This window comes from Scylla paramamosain, chromosome 9 (genome assembly GCF_035594125.1).
Source record: "Scylla paramamosain isolate STU-SP2022 chromosome 9, ASM3559412v1, whole genome shotgun sequence".
In the NCBI taxonomy this organism is placed as follows: Eukaryota; Metazoa; Arthropoda; class Malacostraca; order Decapoda; family Portunidae; genus Scylla; species Scylla paramamosain.
Window position 1 is genome coordinate 5,044,634 of NC_087159.1, and position 21,636 is coordinate 5,066,269.

A 21,636-nucleotide genomic window follows, 5' to 3' on the forward strand; every position below is an offset into this window, starting at 1 on the left:
TCTCTTATAGTCACATTACTCTTATACAATCTCGAATACTCTTATATACGTAGGTTGTAATACTCTTATTCATTATCGCTCATCTACAGTCTCAAATACTCCTTAATGGTTTCAAAGACTCGTACAGGTTCAAACACTCTTTTTCGCTTATGGTCTTAATGCTGCTAAGATACTGCACTTATACACTCAGACTCAGAAGTATTCTACTTGTTTTTCTAAGTGGTTCTCTCACAAATTATTTATTTATTTTTCCAACAGCATATTCTGTTCTCGTGCTGCCTTTCTACATCGCTCTAAACATGTATTGCTCAATTGTGGTTTTGCTAGATATGCAATTGTAGGGGCGTATATGCTTAATTAAGTTTAATTATCGTGTTTTTTGTGTTGGTTTGTAGTCTTTGTCAAGCACTTTGGAATAAAACTCACATTGACAGACACATATATCAAGCGTGGTACAGTATTATCTTCTCGTCACACTCCTAACACGCACTCCTTCCTTCCCGCCACAGATGGGAGGCCAATCAAACGGTACCTGGACGCCCACCAAGAGACGCGGCCCCATCGCTGCTGAGTTCTCCAGCCCCGGCCCGGCAGCCATCGCCCTCAAGTCATCCATCGGTAAGTCTGCCAGTGGTGAGTCTGATCCTTGTTACTGTGCAGCCGGAGAAGGAAAGATTTTGAGCGAATGAGACTGAATTCCGTTGATATTTTCCTCCTCGTCGCGTTTTCCTTTTAAATCATCAGATATTTTCGCTTTTAATCGTCGGTCACTTATTGTAATTTTTGCATTTTCTTCATCAACGGTTATTTATTTTCGCTTTCTCTTAAATTATCAGACATTTCTTTCCTTTTCTGATTCCTTTATTCATTTCCTTCTGTATCCCTTACCATTAGCAAACTATTTTCCTATTTACTTCTCTCTCTCTCTCTCTCTCTCTCTCTCTCTCTCTCTCTCTCTCTCTCTCTCTCTCTCTCGCTCTTCCTTCTGGTACTCTATAATCAAGTGCTACGGAACGATAGCGCCATATGATCCCGTTCCTGTGACGTCCTAAATCCGTCAGTCAGTGAATCAGTCAGTCAGTCAACCAATATTCCTTCTCCGTCTGTGAGACCTTGTTCGTATGTGCGTTTGTTGATTAAGTGCTTACAAACGTCACATTTCCGGCTTTATTTTTTGCTTTCCTAACTATTCTTAATCAAGTTTTATATATATTTTTTTTTTTCATCTCTTTAAGACAGAAGTCAACCACCCGCTGTTTTCAATCATCTGCTGGCAAATGTGTATCTTCGCTATCTTACGTTCTCTCTTAATCGTCCTTCCATCACCTTCAGTTCGCTGTTTTGTTTATCTAGACCTTCCCTCGCTTCCTGGATTCAAGCATAGAACCTTAACCTTAAAATAGTAATAATATTAATGTTAATAATACGAAGAAGAATACGAAGAAGAAGAAAAAACAAGAACAAGAAGAACAAGAACAAGAACAATGATGATGATGAAGATGATGATGATGATAATAATAATGATAGCTATGATTAAACACAGCAGGTATTCAAAACTCATGACGCAGGAGGAGGAGGAGGAGGAGGAAGATGGCGGCAGGAGTACGGTATCATTTTATGTCTCCATCCATTAATTAAGCAGTCACTCCCTCTCTCTCCCACTCGCTCATTCCCTCCCACTCGTCCACCTCTCCTCTTAATATTCCTGCCACTTTCTCAACTACGCCGCATGATCCCAACTGTCTGGGCGCCTTAAGTCAATTGGCCAGTCATTCAGTCCTCTTTTCCCGTCCTCTTTCTCTCCCAGTGCTCTCAATTTGCTCTTACCTCTCTCACCTCTTCCCTAACTTCCTTACCTTTCCCATTACTCATCTTTTCTCCCATTACCTCCATCCCACACTCTCTTACTCTTCTCCCTGCTCTCCGTTTCTCTCCTATACCTCCTCTTCCTTCACAGTACTCTTTATCTTTTTCTCTTGTCTCCCCCTGTGTTCCTCTTACGTCTCATCCCTTTTCTGTGTCTTACCTTCCACAGTACTCTTCACCTTTCTCTCCTGCCATCCCACACACTCTCTTGGGGACGCTGGCTGGCTTGTGGGCGGCGTGCTCTCTCCCGCCATCAGTAAGGTCACCATCAGCCGTCCCTCGTAAAAGCAGATGACCGTCCCGCCGCTGGAAACACATCTGCTAATAAGGCGACGAGCGGCGATTTACATCCAGCGACACACACACACACACATACACACTCTCTCTCTCTCCTCCCTGCCCTTAGTTACTAGGTTGGTTACTGGCACATCCACACTTACAGACTCTCTCTCTCTCTCTCTCTCTCTCTCTCTCTCTCTCTCTCTCTCTCTCTCTCTCTCTCTCTCTCTCTCTCTCACACACACACCGACACGTTTATTCTTGACCAATTATCAGGCGAGCCGCTTCAACTGTGAACTAACGAGGAGGGCGTCGCGTCGCAGTAAAACACACACACACAGACATACACACACACAGGCAGGAAAGGAGAGCAGGAGGGCAGGGAAGGAAGGGAGGTGGCGTTGCTGCGGTCACTCTAAGGGCTCCCTCACTTCCTCTCTCCGGTGCTTGGGTAAAGCAGGTCACGTGACGTCACTCATATTTTTTGGTCTTTTTTTTTATTTTTTATTTTTTCGTGAGCATGGAGTCAGCTTCAGATAAGACGCATAAGTGGGTAGCGGCGCCGTGGTTGGTGGGCTTAGGCTGGGATAGGCCGGTCTGGCTCCACATGTCAGTCAGGCGGGAAGAAAACGGACAGTAGGGCGCCACCGAGAGGTCGTGGGGTGTGTTATTCCGGAGAGAGAGAGAGAGAGAGAGAGAGAGAGAGAGAGAGAGAGAGAGAGAGAGAGAGAGAGAGAGAGAGAGAGAGAGAGAAAATGCAAGCAATGAAAGTAAATATAAACAATGAGAACAGAGCAAATAAAACATGGCGTAGGATCGGTGTGAAAAATACGGTACAGACTTGCTACTTCTGAAGGTGTGAGTGAGTGAGTCATAGCCATTTTTTGCCGGGCTTTGTGTAAGGGCCACTCAGCCACACAGGTAGTAGTCATCCTCACGGCCAACAGGTGGCGATAGCGTTCCCGTGCATACATGACGCATCACCAGGAGTAAACAGGTGCAGGTCCTCAATGCCTCACACACACACACACACACGGCACACAGATACGCTACGTAGAGCCAGGTGTTTGTCAGAAGTGTACCATGGGAAGTAAGGTGACGGAGGGCAAGTGCCAGGGTTCTGAGGGATGATGAGGTCCATACGGCAAGGGGGGAAGTAGGGGAGACCATTAGGACAGTGAAAGTTGGCCCCGAAGTAGCAGCCGCACAGCACGAGAACCCGTCCAGCCTTCAACCCGCGGCCCTGAGTTGCGGCGACGGCAGGTCAAGGTAATGCGCCTGTTCCTCCTCTCCCCTCTTCCCTCCCCTCTTCCCTCGCCCCCTCCCAGCCTGCCATCACACCCTCAACCGCATTCCCAGCCCTCTCTGCGTTTCCTCCACCCGTTCCCTCTCTCCTGCCTCCTCTGCTTTTCCTCCGCTCTCATCTCCTCCTCCTCCTCCTCTTCCTCCTCCACACGACCACTCTTCCTCCACTCAGTTCAGGTCTCGGTATGCCACCTCGCAGTCTTCCTCTCCTTGTACGTGCTCTTTCTTTTCGTTCACTTCTTCTTTAGTGCATTTTTTCCTCCTCCTCCTTCTCTCTCTCTCTCTCTCTCTCTCTCTCTCTCTCTCTCTCTCTCTCTCTCTCTCTCTCTCTCTCTCTCTCTCTCTAGTTCCCTCTCCCTCTTGCTTTCCTGTTTCTTTCCTCTCCTTTCTCTTTCTCCCTCTACTTTTTTTCTCCTTTTTCTCCTTTCCCTTTTTCGTTTTCTTTCTATCTGATCCTCTTCCCTTTCTTCCTACTGCAGGATTTTTCTGTTCATCTTCTTTCCTTCTCTCTTGCATTACTACTTTCTTCCTTTCTTTTTTCTTCTTCCTTTTCTTCTCATTGATTTCCCTCTTTCTCTTTCCCATCCTCCTTTCCTTCTTCCTTCCCTTCCTTCATTCTTTTTTCCTTCATTCATTCAGGAGCATGCATCTTTCCTTCCGTCCTTCCTTTGCTCCACACCATTCACTTCCTCCTTCCATCTTCCTCCTTCCATCTCTTTTCGCTACCTCATATCGTCGGTGTTCTGCTCTCTTTCTCCGCCCCGCCCACCCAGCCCTGCCCGCCTCGCCCTGACGATCCTTCCCTCCGCCCCTGTTTGTGTGGCTTTAAATCTGAATATTATCATGTTAAAAGGTAACGTTCACACTTCACTCATGTGATGGCGACGATGCGACCGAGAGATGCTCTTATACGGGCTTCCCTCCGCTCAGCCCACGCCCAGCCCACACTCGCGCCGGGGCCTTCACCCGCACCCACGCTCCCTCGCCTCACACCTGATCCCACGTCCTCATTCCCCCGCCCACTCTCACGCCCAGAGTCTTACTACAAGCACTTTATCTTTACCTTTTATTAGATTCAACCTCGTGTCACTTGTTTTTTAACTGGTGGTAGTGGTGCTAGTAGTTGTAGTAGTGGTGGTGGTAGTAGTAGTAGTAGTAGTAGTACCACTGTGGTAATGAATGATGATGGGGTGCGTGTAGCAAATAAAGGGAGCAAGGCCGGGGAGGACGAGAACGAGTTGAATAATGAGAGAAGGAAAATGAACACGTGCGGAGAATGTAAACAACAACAGTGGCCAAACACCATTAACAAGAACTGGGAATTTCTTGACGCTGACCCGAGGGATGGTCACTGAGGCTGAACGGGGCGGGGCGGGTCGGGGTGGCATGGAGACAGATTGTGAGGAGGAAGGATGGGACGCCCTGCTGTGGTGACAGAAAACAGGAAGGCGGCTAAATTCTGCAGAAACTATTGGCACATCCATGAGGCGTGTTTGGAGTACCACAGGGCCGCCAGCTGGTGCCCGTGACGTCACAATCAGATTAGCCACCTGCAATCTTTCTCCCTTGTTTCTGTCTTCGTCCAGGGGCGCGACATTTCAGACAACAGTTTTCTTTCACTCCTCGCGTCGTTTTCTCTCTTTAGTACTGCATCCCTGATCTTCTGTTGTCACCTGCAGTTTTGCCTAATCAGAGACCAAATGCGGCGGCGGTCTGCGTGAGGGTCGGTCAGTGCCGTGTGCCAGAAACACCCGCGTAGCTTCTTTCTTTCCAAATCCTCGTCAAGGCTGATGCTGCGATGCTGGGCATGGCCTGCTCACGCTCCCCGGCCCTGCCATGTCCCTGCTGGTGGTGTTGATGAGTCCACGGGTGCTAGCGTGCCTGCATGATAAGGAGGGGTGTGTGGAGGAGGCTGCGAGTGAATGAGAGAAGGCAGAGAAGCAAACAGGGCTGAGCTGCGGGTAACCTGAGCAGTGTGTGTCAATTTCAGCCTCGATCGCATGGCGTCTGTGCGTGATTGCAGTGCTGAGGAATGTTACGTATGCTTAGACCAACAAAGTGTTTCTTCTGTAGAGATAAACAGATGATTTGCAACGTCTCCTGTCACGTCCTGTAGATGATAAGCGCTCTGGGGATGAATGCTTCCACGCTCTCCTGTCTTGCTGCGTGTGGGTGTGGCCTCAGAAGGTGATGCTTGCTGTGACAGTCGTTGGCGGCTGGGTCGTGATACTGAGATGCTGTAGTGAAGCAAACCACCAAGTGTCAGATGTTTATAAATGCTCCCTTGACATAAATGCTTATCAGGCGAGCTTGTTGTGACCACACACTGCCCTCTGTTTCCTTTGCATTGCCCGCTTTGGTGTGCCCGCCACCTGCTCGTCCCACACCTGAAGGGAAACTAGAAACCCTTGATGCATACAACAACAACAACAACAACAACAACAACAACAACAACAACAACAATAATAACAAATAGAGAACAACCCTGATGACCTTTCTGAATGTTAATCACAGACGGACTCCCCTCACCACGCCAGCTTTTATCAATGAGCATCCACACGTACCACTACAAGAGCCACGGGTTGTGTGGGGCTCAAGGAGACAAGGTGATGTGGGGCACCGAGGAAGCTTAGGTGTGATGAATGACTCGGAGGTGACGGAGGAGGAGGAGGAGGTGGTGGTGGTGGTGGTGGTGGTGTTGGGCCGAGAAAGCTAGTGACGTCACGTTGTCCCTGAGTGGCGGAGTGGCGGGCCCTGTGACTCACCCCACCTCTCTTCTCCCGCACACCTGTTCCCTTATTTCTCTCTCTGTGAAGCTATTAGTGTATCTACCCGACTCTAAACCTTCCGCGAGCATCATTCACACCCCAAGACTACAAGGAAAGACGGGGAGTGCTGTAGGAAGGCGCTATGCATGGGAAATTTAGTTGAGTAGAAGGGGGACCCGGCAGTGCACGCAGCTGGATTACTGTACAGGTCGAGACACCTCGCTCACTCATTCTCCGATAATTCACTCTCACTCTTAATGATGGTGAGGCTGTGCATGTGCTTAAGAGGCTCGGTTCATTACCCTGCTTGTTTGTCAGTGTGTGTGTGTGTGTGTGTGTTGTGTTGTGTTGTGTGAGGTGGAGGCGGGAAGAGAAGAGACACAAAGGGTTTAAGGGGGAAGGTAGTAAGAACTCTAAGCAAACAAACTCAAAAAAGGGTAAACGTTTAGCAGATCTGCGACGCGCGTGGGCGAGCTTAGGTATGCTTGAGAGAGAGAGAGAGAGAGAGAGAGAGAGAGAGAGAGAGAGAGAGAGAGAGAGTTGAATGGGGTCAGAGATTACAATGTACCCAACTTTTGCTCCCCAACAAACCTCGGTCAGACAAGCCCCGTTAATAAATTAGTCTCCCTTTCAAACCCTTTTCTCCTTAACATTTTCTTTCTTGCGCGATAATAACAAACTGCTAATTTTTTTGCTCTCTAAACACAATCATAATGCCAGCCACTATCACGAGGGTGCGGAGTCGTGTTAGTATTGTTAATGTTGCTCTTCTCGTATTGGAAATAATGTGGGCTGGAGTTCAAGGGCAGATAAGAAAGGGAGAGAGAGAGAGAGAGAAAAAGAACCTTCGCTATCGTCGACTCCTCTTTCTCCTCCTTCGTCCCTTCTTCCTCTGTCATCTCTTCCTCTTTCACCTCACCTGTGAAAGAGCTCATTGTTCTTGATGTTATTGTTGTTGTTGTTGTTATTTTTGTTTTTGTTTGTTGTTGTTGTTGTTGTTGTTGTTGTTGTTGTTGTTGTTGTTGTGTGAAATAGGTTACCATATGCAGAGAGAGAGAGAGAGAGAGAGAGAGAGAGAGAGAGAGAGAGAGAGAGAGAGAGAGAGCCTGCCTGCCTGTCAGCTAATGCAACAGCAAACCTTTAATAAATTTCTCCACGACAATTCTTAGAGGTATTTTTAGCCATGACTATTTTTACTAAGAGAGAGAGAGAGAGAGAGAGAGAGAGAGAGAGAGAGAGAGAGAGAGAGAGAGAGAGAGGAAATACTACTTACGTCAGAAGAAAAGTATGATGAAAACAATAATCATTAAACTTTTTACAAACTACTCATCAATTCACACCTGTCGATTCAGCCTATGTGTAAAAAACTTCCTCTAATGAATTGGTGAATATAAGATGTTCTTGTATGTATGCATGTATGTATGTTTATTAGTAATACGAAGTGGTAACCATTATGTATTGTCAGGATATGTACTAAATCTTCATATATATATATATATATATATATATATATATATATATATATATATATATATATATATATATATATATATATATATATATATATATATATATATATATATATATATATATTAGTAATACAAAGTTGCAAACATAATGTATTGTCAGAAGCAACCAGCAATGACGTGTGTGTGTGTGTGTGTGTGTGTGTATACAAGGGCGGAGTCGGAGTTTCGAACAAGGAAGGACGCGAGCAAAGGGGCGTAGGATGTCGGGTGTTAACCTCAAGAGCAAGTTTGATTTTTTGTACCTCACTAACCCCACACACACCACACACACACACACACACACACATGGGTTGGCATATCTCTCTCTCTCTCTCTCTCTCTCTCTCTCTCTCTCTCTCTCTCTCTCTCTCTCTCTCTCTCTCTCTCTCTCTCTCTCTCTCTTATTTACAAAAACTAGTCCAAATTTGCATCTTTTACTTTAAATCTTTAAGTATGAATAAATATGACAATATTTAGAAAACCCAACCCCTCTCTCTGTGAGTGTGTGTGTGTGTGTGTGTGTGTGTGTGTGTGTGTGTGTGTGTGTGTGTGTGTGTGTGTGTGTGTGTGTGTGACCTTTCCGTGATCTCTCCGTGACTGTGACCTTTTGGGGTTTGCCGTCACGCCCACAGGTCACAGATGTCACAAGATAAACATGACAGCCACTCACGATTCCTCCATTTTTCCTTAGGCGTGTGTTCTGGAGTGCCTAGGTGCCTGGAGGAGTGCCTGGCGGAGCGGTGGAGTATTTAGTGGAGTTTTAGTGTATATAAAGCAGTGCCTGGAGTAGTGGTTTAGTAATGAAGTTCATGAACGCCTTAGAAAGTGTCTGAATGCCTAAGAAAGAGGCTGGCAGTGTAGTGGAGTGCCTGACGAAGCGATGGAGTGTTTGGTGGAGTGTTTTAATGCACAGGGGAGTGTCTGGTGGAGTAAGTGAAGTACCTTGGTGCCTTGGAAAGTGTCTGAGTGCTTAGGGAAGTGCCTGTTGGTGCAATGGAGTGTCTTTGTGCTTGTGAGACTGCCTGGCGAGTGATGGCATGTCTATGAGGAGCATATGGTGGTTGGGTACCTTTGGGAGTGTCTAAGTGTCTGTGCGAGTGTCTGACGTGGCTGTGAAGTGTCAGGGTGCATAGGGGAGAACATAAGTACCTAGTCATGAGAGAGAGGGAGGACGTGCCTGACTCTTATTGCAGCTGAGTGTTTTGTTTAGCAGGTAACTCGTTTAATCCAAGAGTGAGCGATTTAATCTCTGAGTGGGAGACAATTATATACGATTGTCTGGTTTGGTTTTCTAAGTGTGTGTGTGTGTGTGTGTGTGTGTGTGTGGGTGGGTTATTTTTAGTAGTGTTCAAGTATTCACAGAGTTACCGGATGTTAGGGTTATTTTTGCAGTGTGTTGTTGCCTCGGTTTAGTTTAATTCTTGTTGAAGGTTTTTGCCTTTCGTACATCTTTATAGCTGATTTTGTTTATTTGGTTGGTAATGAGTTTTCTGAGAATGTGGCTTCGTCCCTGGGCTTGTTAACCCCTTCCTTATTAGTGCGTGGCTTCGTTTTCTGGGAATAATTCAGTGATCCGTATCTTTAAACGATTTATTCTCTCTTAAGGACTATTATTAAAGACTACAGGGATGATTAGTCGAAATCTCATCAATGTTTTTATTTCCCCTGCTGATGGTGCAGAATCCTTATTATCACTATCACAAGAATCATGAAAACAACCCTGGAAACCCTAACCTAGAGCGTTAAAAATATTCAAGTTTAAGGCGTAGAAACGTTGAGGAATACGGTTAAATGTTTCTCAGTATACATTATCTTGTTTGGGGCAGCTTCGTGTTTCATAGACTGATTATTAGTCTTGCTAATTCCAAGAGTGCCCAATTAGGTTTCTGTGTGTAAAGCTTTGCCCTTAGTCGCATGTGTGTGCCTTGCAGGGACGAGCAATGCCAATGTGGGTTCCCGCGCTCCGGCCTTCACCATGGCCAGCCGCCACGAATTGAAGCTGGACAAGGCGGGGCCTGGACCTGGCCAGTACAACGTGACTGGACTCTCAAACAAAGGTTAGTTTACTTCGTGCAGAAGGAGGATACGCTTCTGGTAACTGCGCGCGCGCGCGCGCGAACACACACACACATACATATATATATATATATATATATATATATATATATATATATATATATATATATATATATATATATATATATATATGTGTGTGTGTGTGTGTGTGTGTGTGTGTGTGTGTGTGTGTGTGTGTGTGTGTGTTTTGAACATTGTTTGAATTTGGGCACCTGTAGAATGGAATTTTCTTTCACACATTTCTTTGGAATTTGTATTTATTTTATAAACTTTTATTCTTTTTATCTTCTGCAAGTTTTCAGACACTGATTTAATGTCAACAAACGTATAATTTATGTCTCTTTGGAATTTATATTTATATAATTATGTCATCGAACAACCACAACTCCCGTACGTTTGTGGGCCGGCGATGACCTTCCTCCATGGTCCGTCAGCAGGCAAGGATGAGCCAGTAGCCGCGTCCATGCACATCCGCCCTAAGGACCCCAAGGCGTACGTGACCCCCGCCCCCTGCGACTACTCCCCGGACAAGGCTGAGGCCAAGGTGGTGGAGACCTCTCCTTCCTTCTCTTTCGGCATCAAGGTGGAGAACGGCCGTGCTTCTGACGCCCCTGGTAAGTCTTGCTGCTGCCTTTCTCGTACTCTGCTATCCTACTCCTTTCTGGTAACCTCTCACATCACCTCATACCTTGCAAGGTCCCTAACAGTTAGTGACTGCTCAGGGCACGCTCTCGCAGCCCGCGGTATACGCTGAGTTCGAGAGGAAACGGAAAAGTGTTCCTGTAACGCTGGGAATACAGAGGATTAAGCTAAAAATGTTGCATACTTAAGAAGGAAAAACACATCTTTTCCGGCAACTCAGCGAGGGTCGTGGGCGGTAATTACTTTCCAAAAATACTACTACTACATGCTCCTTTGCCGCCTTCGCCCCCGCCTGCCACGCCACCTGTTGAGGCGCCGCTCAAGGCCCCTCCTTCCACAGGCTCAAAGTAACTTGATTATTTTTTATTATGTTTCATATTCATTTATTTTTTCTACCGTTTTAATTGCTGATATGATGCTATACTTTCCAGTATAATTGTTTTCTAAAGAGTTACCGTATTTCATACAAATATCATAATTCGCGGCTCCATAATATTATAACGACAGATGTTGCGGTTCGTCGAAGGTTCTATACAAGACACCTAATATCCCCATGCTTAGGGCGTCGTGGGGTAAAGCCAGTGTATTGAAATAGTTTCCTTTAGCGGCATAAAGGAGTGACGCAAAATCGGTAAAGAAAACTTTAAACATCCAAATTAATGTACTTGTAGATGGACTGTCCTTTATCTTAATTGGTCCACTGTGCATCTGTTAACACTGTACTCACATCCATCACTTATCTTCTTCCCAGTGCATCACCATATTTTTGTCCATTTCTTAGATTCCAACAACGTACACCTCTATCACCTTGCCCACTCTCTCGGCAGCTCCCAACAGCTACAACATCCCCTCACTGTTGGGCTCCACGAAGGAAGGCTCGAAGCAATCCGCCCCGAGCTTCACCATGTCTGCCAGGGCGCGGGACGAGGAGGACAAAATGAAGGTACCAGGGCCTGGCAGCTACAACGACGCCACGGTGGACAAATACAAAACGATCAAGAGCCCCAGTTTCAGCATGGGCCAGCGCACCACCATCCCCTCCGACCACACCATGAAGCCAGGTCCGGGCGCTCACTGCCCCGAGAAGGTATGTGTCAGGCATCCACTCCGCTGATCCTAAGCCAACTAACCCCGACCTGGTCTCTGTATCTCTCTCTACCCTGAACACTCATCCCTGCATCACCTCATTACGGATGCAGATGGGTCTTCTAGTCCTACGTTTTTTGTTACTACTATTTTCTCTGCGTCCTCTTCTTCCTCTTTCCTCCTCCTCCTCTTCTTCCTTCTCCTCCTCCTCCTTCTCCTCCTCCTCGCCCTCCTCCCCGTCACCACCATCACCGCCCATCGCCTTGGACTGCTACAGATCAGGTCACAGGTCAGGTAGGATGGAGTCAGTCGGTCAGCCAGCCAGTCAGCCAGTCAGCCAAGTCCTCCTACAGGTGCTGTCCTCAGGTGCGTCCTTCCCGCCTCACAAACGAGCTAGTAACGCAGCAAGCAAGCAAGCAAGCATTAAGCAAGCACTAAGCAAGCACTATATAGCATGTAGCAGCACATTATAGTATTATTAGCACAAGTATTTGGGTTATTATTACTATTATCATTACTATTATTTCGTTGTTGTCAGCATTTTTGCACTTATGAGCACTTTTGCACATGAGTTTCCCAATATATCATTTTACACACACGCTGCCACACTCATGCACATGCCCCGCACACTCCCCGTACCTTCCCTCACTTCTCTGACGACTCGCCCACACTAGCACCTCTTTCCCCACGCATGACCGCCCCTCCCCTACCACCAGTACCAGGACAACGGCCCCGCCTTCACCATGGCAGCGCGCATCGAAGACTCCGGCGATAAGATGAAGGTGCCTGGCCCTGGAACTTACGATTCTGGTGATCTTGACAAGTGCAAAGAGAAGCTCCCCGCCTTCACCATGTCCCCGAAGACCGTCCTGCCCACTGACAACACACCCAAGCCCGCACCCAACGCATACGCCCCAGAAAAGGTGGGTCTTAGGGTATGAGAGCCAGGATGAGGGGAAGGGCAAGGGAGGATGGATGGGGAGTGTAGGTATGTAGGAATGTATACAGATGCTAGATACCGTAGGGAGGGGAGAGAGGGAGATAGAGAGAGAGAGAGAGAGAGAGAGAGAGAGAGAGAGAGAGAGAGAGAGAGAGAGAGAGAGAGAGAGAGAGAGAGAGAGAGAGAGAGGGATCAGATAACAGAGGTAATTTTCTTATTTCTTTATTTTATCTTTAATGTGATACAGGTTAGGAAAGACATTAGGAGAGAGAGAGAGAGAGAGAGAGAGAGAGAGAGAGAGAGAGAGAGAGAGAGAGAGAGAGAGAGCGTCTAGGCACAGTAATAGAACAAGTTGTGTACGACACTTTTGATCACAGGTAAGAGATTGCTTGTAACTTTTCCAGCATTTATAGTTTTATTTATTATTTTCCGGGTATAGGTTTCAGTTATAGCAGTATTAGTTTATTGTATTCTATTTTATTTGTTTAATATTTTCATTAGGCTTGCTTGCTTATTTTAATGTAGATTTTAAAACTTATGCTTAACTACCATTGTGGCGAAGCTGCTTGCATCTCTATATTATAAAAAGAACAGTCAGATCACCACTTTGGAGACATCGAGAGAGAGAGAGAGAGAGAGAGAGAGAGAGAGAGAGAGAGAGAGAGAGAGAGAGAGAGAGAGAGAGAGAGAGAGAGAGAGGTGGGGAGGAGAGAATGCAAGCTATCAAACTTTTTAAAAAAGAAAGCACAAACTCGCCACAAGAATCAAGAGTAAAAAAAAAAAACTTTGCTCGCTCGTGTGTGTGTATTGGCGTGTGCGTGGCGCCCCTGGTGACTCCCTCGGCGTTGCGGCAACAACAGTACGCGCCATCGGGCCCCAAATTCACGATGGCGGCGAGACTTCCAGACGACGTAGATAAGATGAAGGTGCCGGGCCCGGGAACCTACGAAGCCGGGGACCTGGACAAGAGCCGCGAGAGCCAGCCAGCCTTCACCATGGCGCCCAAGACAACCCTGCCGGGCGACCGCACGCAGAAACCCGCCCCGAACGCCTACTCGCCCGACAAAAGCGAGTCGGTGAGTGAGCTACGCAGAGAGAGAGAGAGAGAGAGAGAGAGAGAGAGAGAGAGAGAGAGAGAGAGAGAGAGAGAGAGAGAGAGTTTCAAATCACCACAAAAGTATGAATATGTGTGTGGCCGTGGTGTGCGTGTACCGTTGTGTGCGTGTGGACATTTCAGTGGTGTGAGGTAGGTGCTGTACATGTCACTAGTACTGAAGGGAATCACGAACGGCTAGGAGTGGTGGTGGTGGTAATAGTGGAGGCGGCCGCCCAGGTCTACATAATGACAGGTTAGCACACTTGTTCACGAATACCGGTTGCTACCACGCCTGAGTATTGTCAAGGCCCGTGTTCTCCTTAGGCCTTGATAATACTGATGCTATGATGTCATCACGCGGGGAGTTTCAAGTTCAGTCAGCGGCACTGGCACACCTCGGCACTGATGCAGTCTTGGCCTCTCAGTCTTTCATCATGTCTTGAATACAAAAAAAAAAAAAAAAAAAAGCCAATCGCTGATTTCGTGCCAATTCTGCTGCCCTTGATTCCTTGTACGATATGATGCAGCTATTGTTCGTTCAAAGTTATGTTAGGTTTTCAGCGTTTTTCTTTCTTCTTTTATGAATGGCGATTTTTTTTTCTTTTGTAGCACATTACTTTTACCCTCCTCTCATAGCATCCCTCGAGACCTTAGCTTTAAGAAATACTTCTCGACGGAGCTGCAACAAGATGATCCTTCACTTCCGCACTGGAGTAAATTTGATCATGTTCACGTTTCACAAACCTGCATCAATTAGTGATTGGATCAGGAACAACGTCACCTTCTCAGACGGCGAGATGAAGCTGTCATGGGCTGCTGATTAGGTAAATTACGATCGTATGTAAGCGTATGTTTCACATGACGTCACGCACTCCTCACCTCTCACCCCGATGTTTGTGTCCTGACCTGTCCTTATGTAGACCTTGGCGGCGATGGCGATGGCGGTGATGGTGGTGGTCAGCGTCAAGGTTAGTGATTGTAAATAATATTAAGATAAGATCAAAAACTAACTGCCTTGATTGGAAATTTCTTGTGATGTGGCGGTGAACTAATGTAATAAATCACGCCATGTCCTTTTCTAAAAAAATAACATGGAAATAATATATTCCTGTGTCTATTGGTCTATTCATGTACTTTTTATGATAATGGAATGTGAATAGTACTCGAATTGGTGATTTTTTTTTAAGGAAGTGTGTTTGAGAGAGAGAGAGAGAGAGAGAGAGAGAGAGAGAGAGAGAGAGAGAGAGAGAGAGAGAGAGAGAGAAAAAAAAATTATTACATATTTGCTAACTTTTGCTCTTGTTTTTTTCCTCCCTCTTCATTTTTAACCCTTCCCGCCCCGCGCCGTCCTTACAGTCGGAGATCCCAAGCACCCCTCACTTCAGCTTCGGCATCAAGCACTCCGTATACCTGGGCAAGCTGCGTGACCAGTAAGTCACCGCACCTCGCTCCGCCTCGCCCTGAACAGCCCAACCCACCCCGGACAGCCCACCACAATCTACCACAACCCACCACAGCCCCTGAAAGCCCAACGCCGTCCACTCCAGCCCTGTGTCAGCCCACCAATATCCAGCTCACTTATCCAGTTCCGTGTAATCAAGACCAGTCCAGCCCAGTTTTAAGTCTTAGACAGACCTAGTTAAGCCCGAGTCCACCCCAGGTCCTGCCCATGCCCTGTTCCCCGCAGTCCAGCCCAGCCCAGCCTACGGACAAGCTTCGATTTCATGAAGTAGAACGAAGAGGGATTTTTCTGTGTTTTCTATAGAATTAAAAAAAAAAAAAATCGTTGTAAAATGGTCCAAATTAGGGGTTACGTATTTTGATGCTAACCTTATTTTCTAGTAATTACTATATACATTGAGTGAAAACAAGATACATAGTTGAAATCGAGCTTTAAAAAGTACTTCATTCATTGTACTGAGATATATTTTTATACAAGGGAGCGAGCAGCCTGATATTCATGGTGATAACGTAAACAGATAAGAGAGATTTTCCAGCACTGCCATCTAGTGAGAAAACTGAGAGAGAACTTTATGCTCTTCACCCGAGGCTCGCGTCGCCTCCCGGGGGATCAGCGTCACCCAACCACGTGTTACTGTCGCACCTATTATTAAACTGTTGACACCACCACTCATTCTAGTGAACTAAGAGGAAATTCACAGAAGAGCATCATATTCCATTAACGTCCTCTTGCCTTATACATACATAGTCCTCACGGCATCCATCCATCTGTGTGACAAGCGAGAGGAGACACTCCAGTCAGTCAGTCAGTCAGTCTGAGTCACGCTCGCCCTCAACCATTGCTGTTCACGTTCAGACACAACGCATTGTCTCACACGCATTGAATCATTACTGAACATTCATTTAATGAGTAAGATGTCATGCTTAGAGTCTACTTCGATAGCTGTGTTTTCTAATGCCTCGACTTAGGAAGTAGTGGGAGCTTCAGTGGTCCTTACCAAGCACCTTGTCAACTTTCCGGCTCGCTATTACGGTGATATGATCAAAAGATGTGCTTTGTAGGTAAGGATCACATCATTATTGTAATTTTCTAGCAGTATGGCTCGTTTGTTATTAGAAACCACGTGTTAGATTTCTTGTGTGATAACTTGGGAACTGCGAACACCGTCTCCGAGCTTGACTGCCTTTCTTCCTGTAACTGTGTAGGGTCTTAATCCGTTTCTTGGCAGGAGATCTCATTTAGCGCAGTTAGGTAGAGGCTTGTTTGCCTGTTTAATAAATGAGTTTCCATACTTTTTTTCTCTCGCCGCAGGGTAATCAGGTTATGCCTATTCATTCCTTTAACATGTTAAGCTCATTGTGTTTACTATTAAAAAGAATGTATGTACACGTTGGACAAATCTTCAACTAAGAATTGACTCAAACAAATATAGTGTGTTATTACTGCAGGTCCAGACTACCTGGACCGTCCCCGCGCCCTCCTGTACTACCCACCACCACCGCGGCCCGGGAGAAACTTGCTGAGGATGGAAAATGTTTAGTAGTTTGCTCAAATACTTAATGCCTGTCTGTCCAACTTGGAGCTTCAGAAAGCAAGGCAAATAAAGAACATCATATTATGTGGAAGATATCAGTTGGTTCAGAGGCGTGGTTCTGGTAATAACAAAACATTTCATTCATCTTGTGAAGCCAACATTCCGTCCAGAGGCGACAGCCCCACCCCTGAACCACCGCCTCCTACAGCCACCTACCACCAATATATATATATATATATATATATATATATATATATATATATATATATATATATATATATATATATATATATATATATATATATATATATATATAATGTGCCCACATGACATTGTGCCAAAGTATGTTATTGTAAAGCATAAAACATTTTAAAGAGTTACATTAACCTGTTCAATGTTATCTCAAAGAAGTGTAATAAGAATTACTATTATTATTATAATTATTATTATTATAATAATTAAGAGGTATATAATTAGGTATGCGTACAAGAAATATAGGAATTTCAGATTTTTCAGTATAGCTAACGAATTGCTGAAACTGTTGCACCGCAGCAAATCTAATATGAATGCGATGGATGCAAAGTACGTACTACCTAAGTCTACATTTGTTAGAGTTAAGATTCGCACAACCATGCCAATTCAAGTTTATTTAAGTTTCCGAACCTGCTTCCTTCACGCCACTGTGCAGGGTAAGCAGGTTTAGAGAATAAAAGTTATTTTCATCAACGAATGTCGTGAATCAATCAGTGTCCCAGAATCAGTCACGCCCTCCACACACACACACACACACACACACACACACACACACACTGTTGAAACTCTAAAGTTACTTTCCCTTCCTTGCTCTTCAGAGCCATCACGGAACGCATACTGGTGACTAAGGAGTGAGTAAAGGTATAATTTGTTCATGGATATTAGAGACAACTTCACAAATTCTTTATAACTTAAAAGACACAAAAATTAACAGTGTAAACCACTAATTTAAAGGACCAGGAAAAGTAGAAAATTTAATTGTTAGTGTACTGTATGTGTAGCAAAAAAACAACAGGTCGACGCTGACAGATGAAGACGAAAAAGTTTAGCAAAGTTTCATTAAACAGGATAGGGACTCAAAAATACAGCTTATGTGAACGATAGGCGGAACTCTTATAGGGCTCCGAGCCTCCCCAGCGTCAAGGACAGACAGATAGAAACACTGACTTGCGGAATAGTGGAGATAAACTGAGAGGTCCGAAAGTATCAGAGTTTATTTATTTATCTTATATAAAAGTGTTGTGCTCTAGGAAAAGAGATGGCAATCATAGTTTATGATGCTTATATGTTGAACGTTGAGATGAAAGATGGAAAGGGAAAAATGTTGATGACATTATTGGCTAAATATGATAAATGGTAAGTCAAGGCTTGGAACTAGCGATGTCTTGTTGGAAAGAATCTCCAGAGAGTTATACTTACGAATGTACTTACGAATGTATACTTAGTAAGTTTCCGTCGAGATATTTAAAAATTCTTTAGCATATAGTACAAAGAAAAGTTCTTAACATCAAATTTTATGAAATTGGAATCAGAAGTGTGTGAACAATGTGCTTTCATGTCAATATCAGGCATAGCACGCTTGGCATGGTCAGTTAATCCCTGACACACAAGCAGCAGTTAGTCCAAGAAATGAGAATAGTTTCAGATCCTTTCACATAACACTACAAGCACGCCCGCTGCGGTGGACCTAAAGGTGGCACAGGAACCACAAAACATGATACGGTAATCAGATAATCAGATTATGAATGAGAAATCCAATGGAATGAGAAAAAAAAAAAATGTAGCACCGGAAAAAGTCAATAGAATTTCGGGTTAAGAGTCACCAAAGGCACCACTAGAGCCTCGGAGTGTTGCGTGCCACGCCAGCAAGAAGGTTACTAATGCAGTGCGTGAGGTGTTTCATGTCTGTGAAGGTAGCAAAGGTGAAGGCCCCTCGCCAGGATGGTCAATCAAGGACAAAGGACACGGAAACAAAAAGCAGCATCACTGTTAATAGCTTCAGAAAAAAAGAAAAAAAAAAGTTTAAAAGAGGGGAGAATGAGGAGTGGTATATGTGGATTGGATAATATAAGTAAGACAATGAATGTTGCATTATCATTTAGTTATAAAAATATTCGAGAAAAAAAATCATGTTGCTCTACATATGAGGACACTGATGTGATATATATATATATATATATATATATATATATATATATATATATATATATATATATATATATATATATATATATATATATATATATATATATATATATATTTATTTATTTATTTATTTATTTATTTATTTATTTATTTATTTATTTTTTATTTTTTTTGTGGGTTTAAAACATATACCGTGTAGTACATGTATGATGTGTTTGATATGTGTCAACAGGTACATTGCATCCAGGGAGCAGGCTAGAGTGTTCATTGGTTTTACTGGGATGAGAGAGAGAGAGAGAGAGAGAGAGAGAGAGAGAGAGAGAGAGAGAGAGAGAGAGTTTAACGTTGAAATAACAGGAATAGACGTCCACCGTGGCAGGTGAGTATGGAGGGAGTAGAAGAGCAGCAGCTGCCTCTCTTTCACCACCATGCATTCTGATGGGCCGCCATGGACTCCGGCACCACAGGCAGCACCACCAAGGCCGTTTGAATACTAATCGAAGCACAGTGGTGGCCTTGCCCGCGCCAGGTAGTTTCGTAACAGGGAGGAGGTTTACCTGAATTGTGCCCCTGAGATGTTTTGGGACCATGGCGAAAATTACGAGGAGAAAGTGTTGAATATGTCCCCATGTCTGCCTTGATGATGGAACCTGAAATTTGTAGAAAAAGCAAAATATTAAAAAAAGTACATATTTTGACGAAATTCGTGCTAAAACCAGTTTGAACCGTGATAAGACTATTAAATATGTACACAGGAAGGTTCTGGTAACACCGTGAAGCCCCACAGCAACTCTAATACGTATCGTCTGTTGGTAGAGGCAAACGTTCTGTTCTAACATTAAGCAGGAACTCGTCTCCACGGCATGACCACCCCTGTATGTTACGTGTACATATTCAACAGCAATGAGTGAGTGAGCAGTAAGGACACCGGAGCACTGAGTAGTCAATGATACGATTGCGTCAGATTGACACGTAGACAGGTAGGCATGAATATATATATATATATATATATATATATATATATATATATATATATATATATATATATATATATATATATATATATATATATATATATATATATATATATATATATATATATATATATATATATATATATATATAGATAGATAGATAGATAGATAGATAGATAGATAGATAGATAGATAGATAGATAGATAGACAGATAGATAAATAAATAGATAGATAGATAGATAGATAGACAGACAAATAAATAAATACGCTGATATATAAGCATAAACAGATGGATATGTATATGGATAAATGCCTCACAAATCACAAGTCGGAATAGGGATAAGCTTTATTTTCAAGCTTCGCGCCACATTCTGAGCAGCCAATGGCGGGACAGAGACGCCACTTGCCCGCCATTGGCTGCCGCCGCACGTCGTAAAGCTTCCGCCACAAATTCTATTTTATCTCAAAACAGCCTTGCAACGCCTTGAAATTAAATCTGCAGCGATTAAATAATATAAAAATTTATTTTTGGGCGGCAGTATAGGCCTGAACACCGGCAGAGAGCACACACGTCGGCCCCAGTGAGCAGACAGTTTCCAGTGTCAGGCTGCGTGTTGCCGCTGGGAAAAGGACATTGTTTTGGTATTGACACTCTGGCGTCTCAAGGCCTTCAAGGTAAGTATATTCAGTGGAGTAGCAGCACACGCAGTTCCCCCTTGCCGTGAAGTTGCCTGGGGGCGCGGAGTATATGGCGGCGGCGTGGCAGGGGCGTGGGGGCGACGCGGCAGGGTGGCGTCGGGCAGCACACAGCCAGGCAGGGCAGCGGCGCGCCATCACCACCTCCTGCACCGCCACCACGCCGCCGCCACCGCCGCCGCCACCCCTATCCTAGCCTGACCGTGCCACTGGGGAAGGTACTGTGCATGCCTCGCCACCCCCCCCGTGCCCCCCATGCTGCCTCTTCCCTGTGCAAGGCCCCCCACTCCCCCATGCTGCATCATTCCCTCCAGCCTCCTTTTTCTTCTCCCTCATGTTCCATGGAGATGCTGCTCTCTCTCTCGTGTGTACGTGTGTTAAGCCTCAACATACTAGCCAGACTGACATCCCAATTCATATATTTAACGTGCCAGGTCATGCTTTTTGTTATTGTTAATATAAATGGTAGTTATTTACAAGTCCTCTGGATTGTTATTTATTTTTGTTTTGGTGACAAATTAGTCCTTCCAAGTTAATTCGTGGGTTTTTATTCCTGTATTATGTATTTGGTTTAGTTAATTTCTTTGGAAACTTGTCTACTGTACTACATAAACAGTTTGTTGTAGTGAATAAAGGGAATCCTTCCTTCCATGGTTAAATTATTGTTGGCAGATGATGTGATAGCTGATTAAGTGCTTCCAGTGTGTGGCATGTTCCTTACTCCTTGGTGTGTGTGTGTGTGTGTGTGTGTGTGTGTGTGTGTGAAAAGAGTTGTGTAATTAGGAAAATGAAAATCACTAAAGCAAAACTTACCCTAACCATCCACTTACTTATTTGATATATGACCTGCATTTAGGCTGTATAGATAGCACAAGGGATGTAATACCTATATTTCTAAATCCTTTATAGGCCTTCAATGATGCAAAGAGAAGTTGATAAATATAGTAAGATATCATGTGTTTTGAAAAATGACATGATTTATCTCACTTTACTAGTACAATTGAGGTTGTAATTAATGTTTATTGTTTGAAATATAAAGTGAGGAAACATATTCTGTGCTGAAAAATGAGGACAACTTAAACTTACTAGGACAGCTGCACCTAATGGCAGGGGTCTCCATAGTGCAGTGGCTAGCATGCCTGGCTATGAATCTTCAGGTCCTGGTTCAAATTTGGGTTGGGGCAGTTGGTGCTCTTTCCTTTAGGTTGGTCATTTGCATAGGGAA

At 44.5% G+C, this 21,636-nt stretch overlaps 1 protein-coding gene across 9 annotated transcripts in view; it reads left to right on the forward strand.

Moving 5' to 3' along the window:
- The window catches only part of LOC135103456 (ciliary microtubule associated protein 1A-like), a 40,087-nt gene extending 23,632 nt beyond the window's left edge, over positions 1–16,455 (forward strand). For 2 of the 9 annotated variants that reach the window (XM_064009766.1, XM_064009767.1), the window contains exons 3-9: positions 510–618; positions 9,658–9,783; positions 10,237–10,416; positions 11,272–11,531; positions 12,247–12,453; positions 13,331–13,546; positions 14,923–16,455. In XM_064009766.1, the coding sequence (XP_063865836.1) occupies positions 510–618; positions 9,658–9,783; positions 10,237–10,416; positions 11,272–11,531; positions 12,247–12,453; positions 13,331–13,546; positions 14,923–15,000 (1,176 nt within the window). In that variant the 3' untranslated portion in view covers positions 15,001–16,455. Of the gene's footprint in view, positions 1–509; positions 634–9,657; positions 9,784–10,236; positions 10,417–11,271; positions 11,532–12,246; positions 12,454–13,330; positions 13,547–14,922 lie in introns of all 9 variants that reach the window. The other 7 variants (XM_064009764.1, XM_064009765.1, XM_064009768.1 and 4 more) reach the window with 7 other exon arrangements.
- Positions 16,456–21,636: the final 5,181 nt, after the last annotated feature.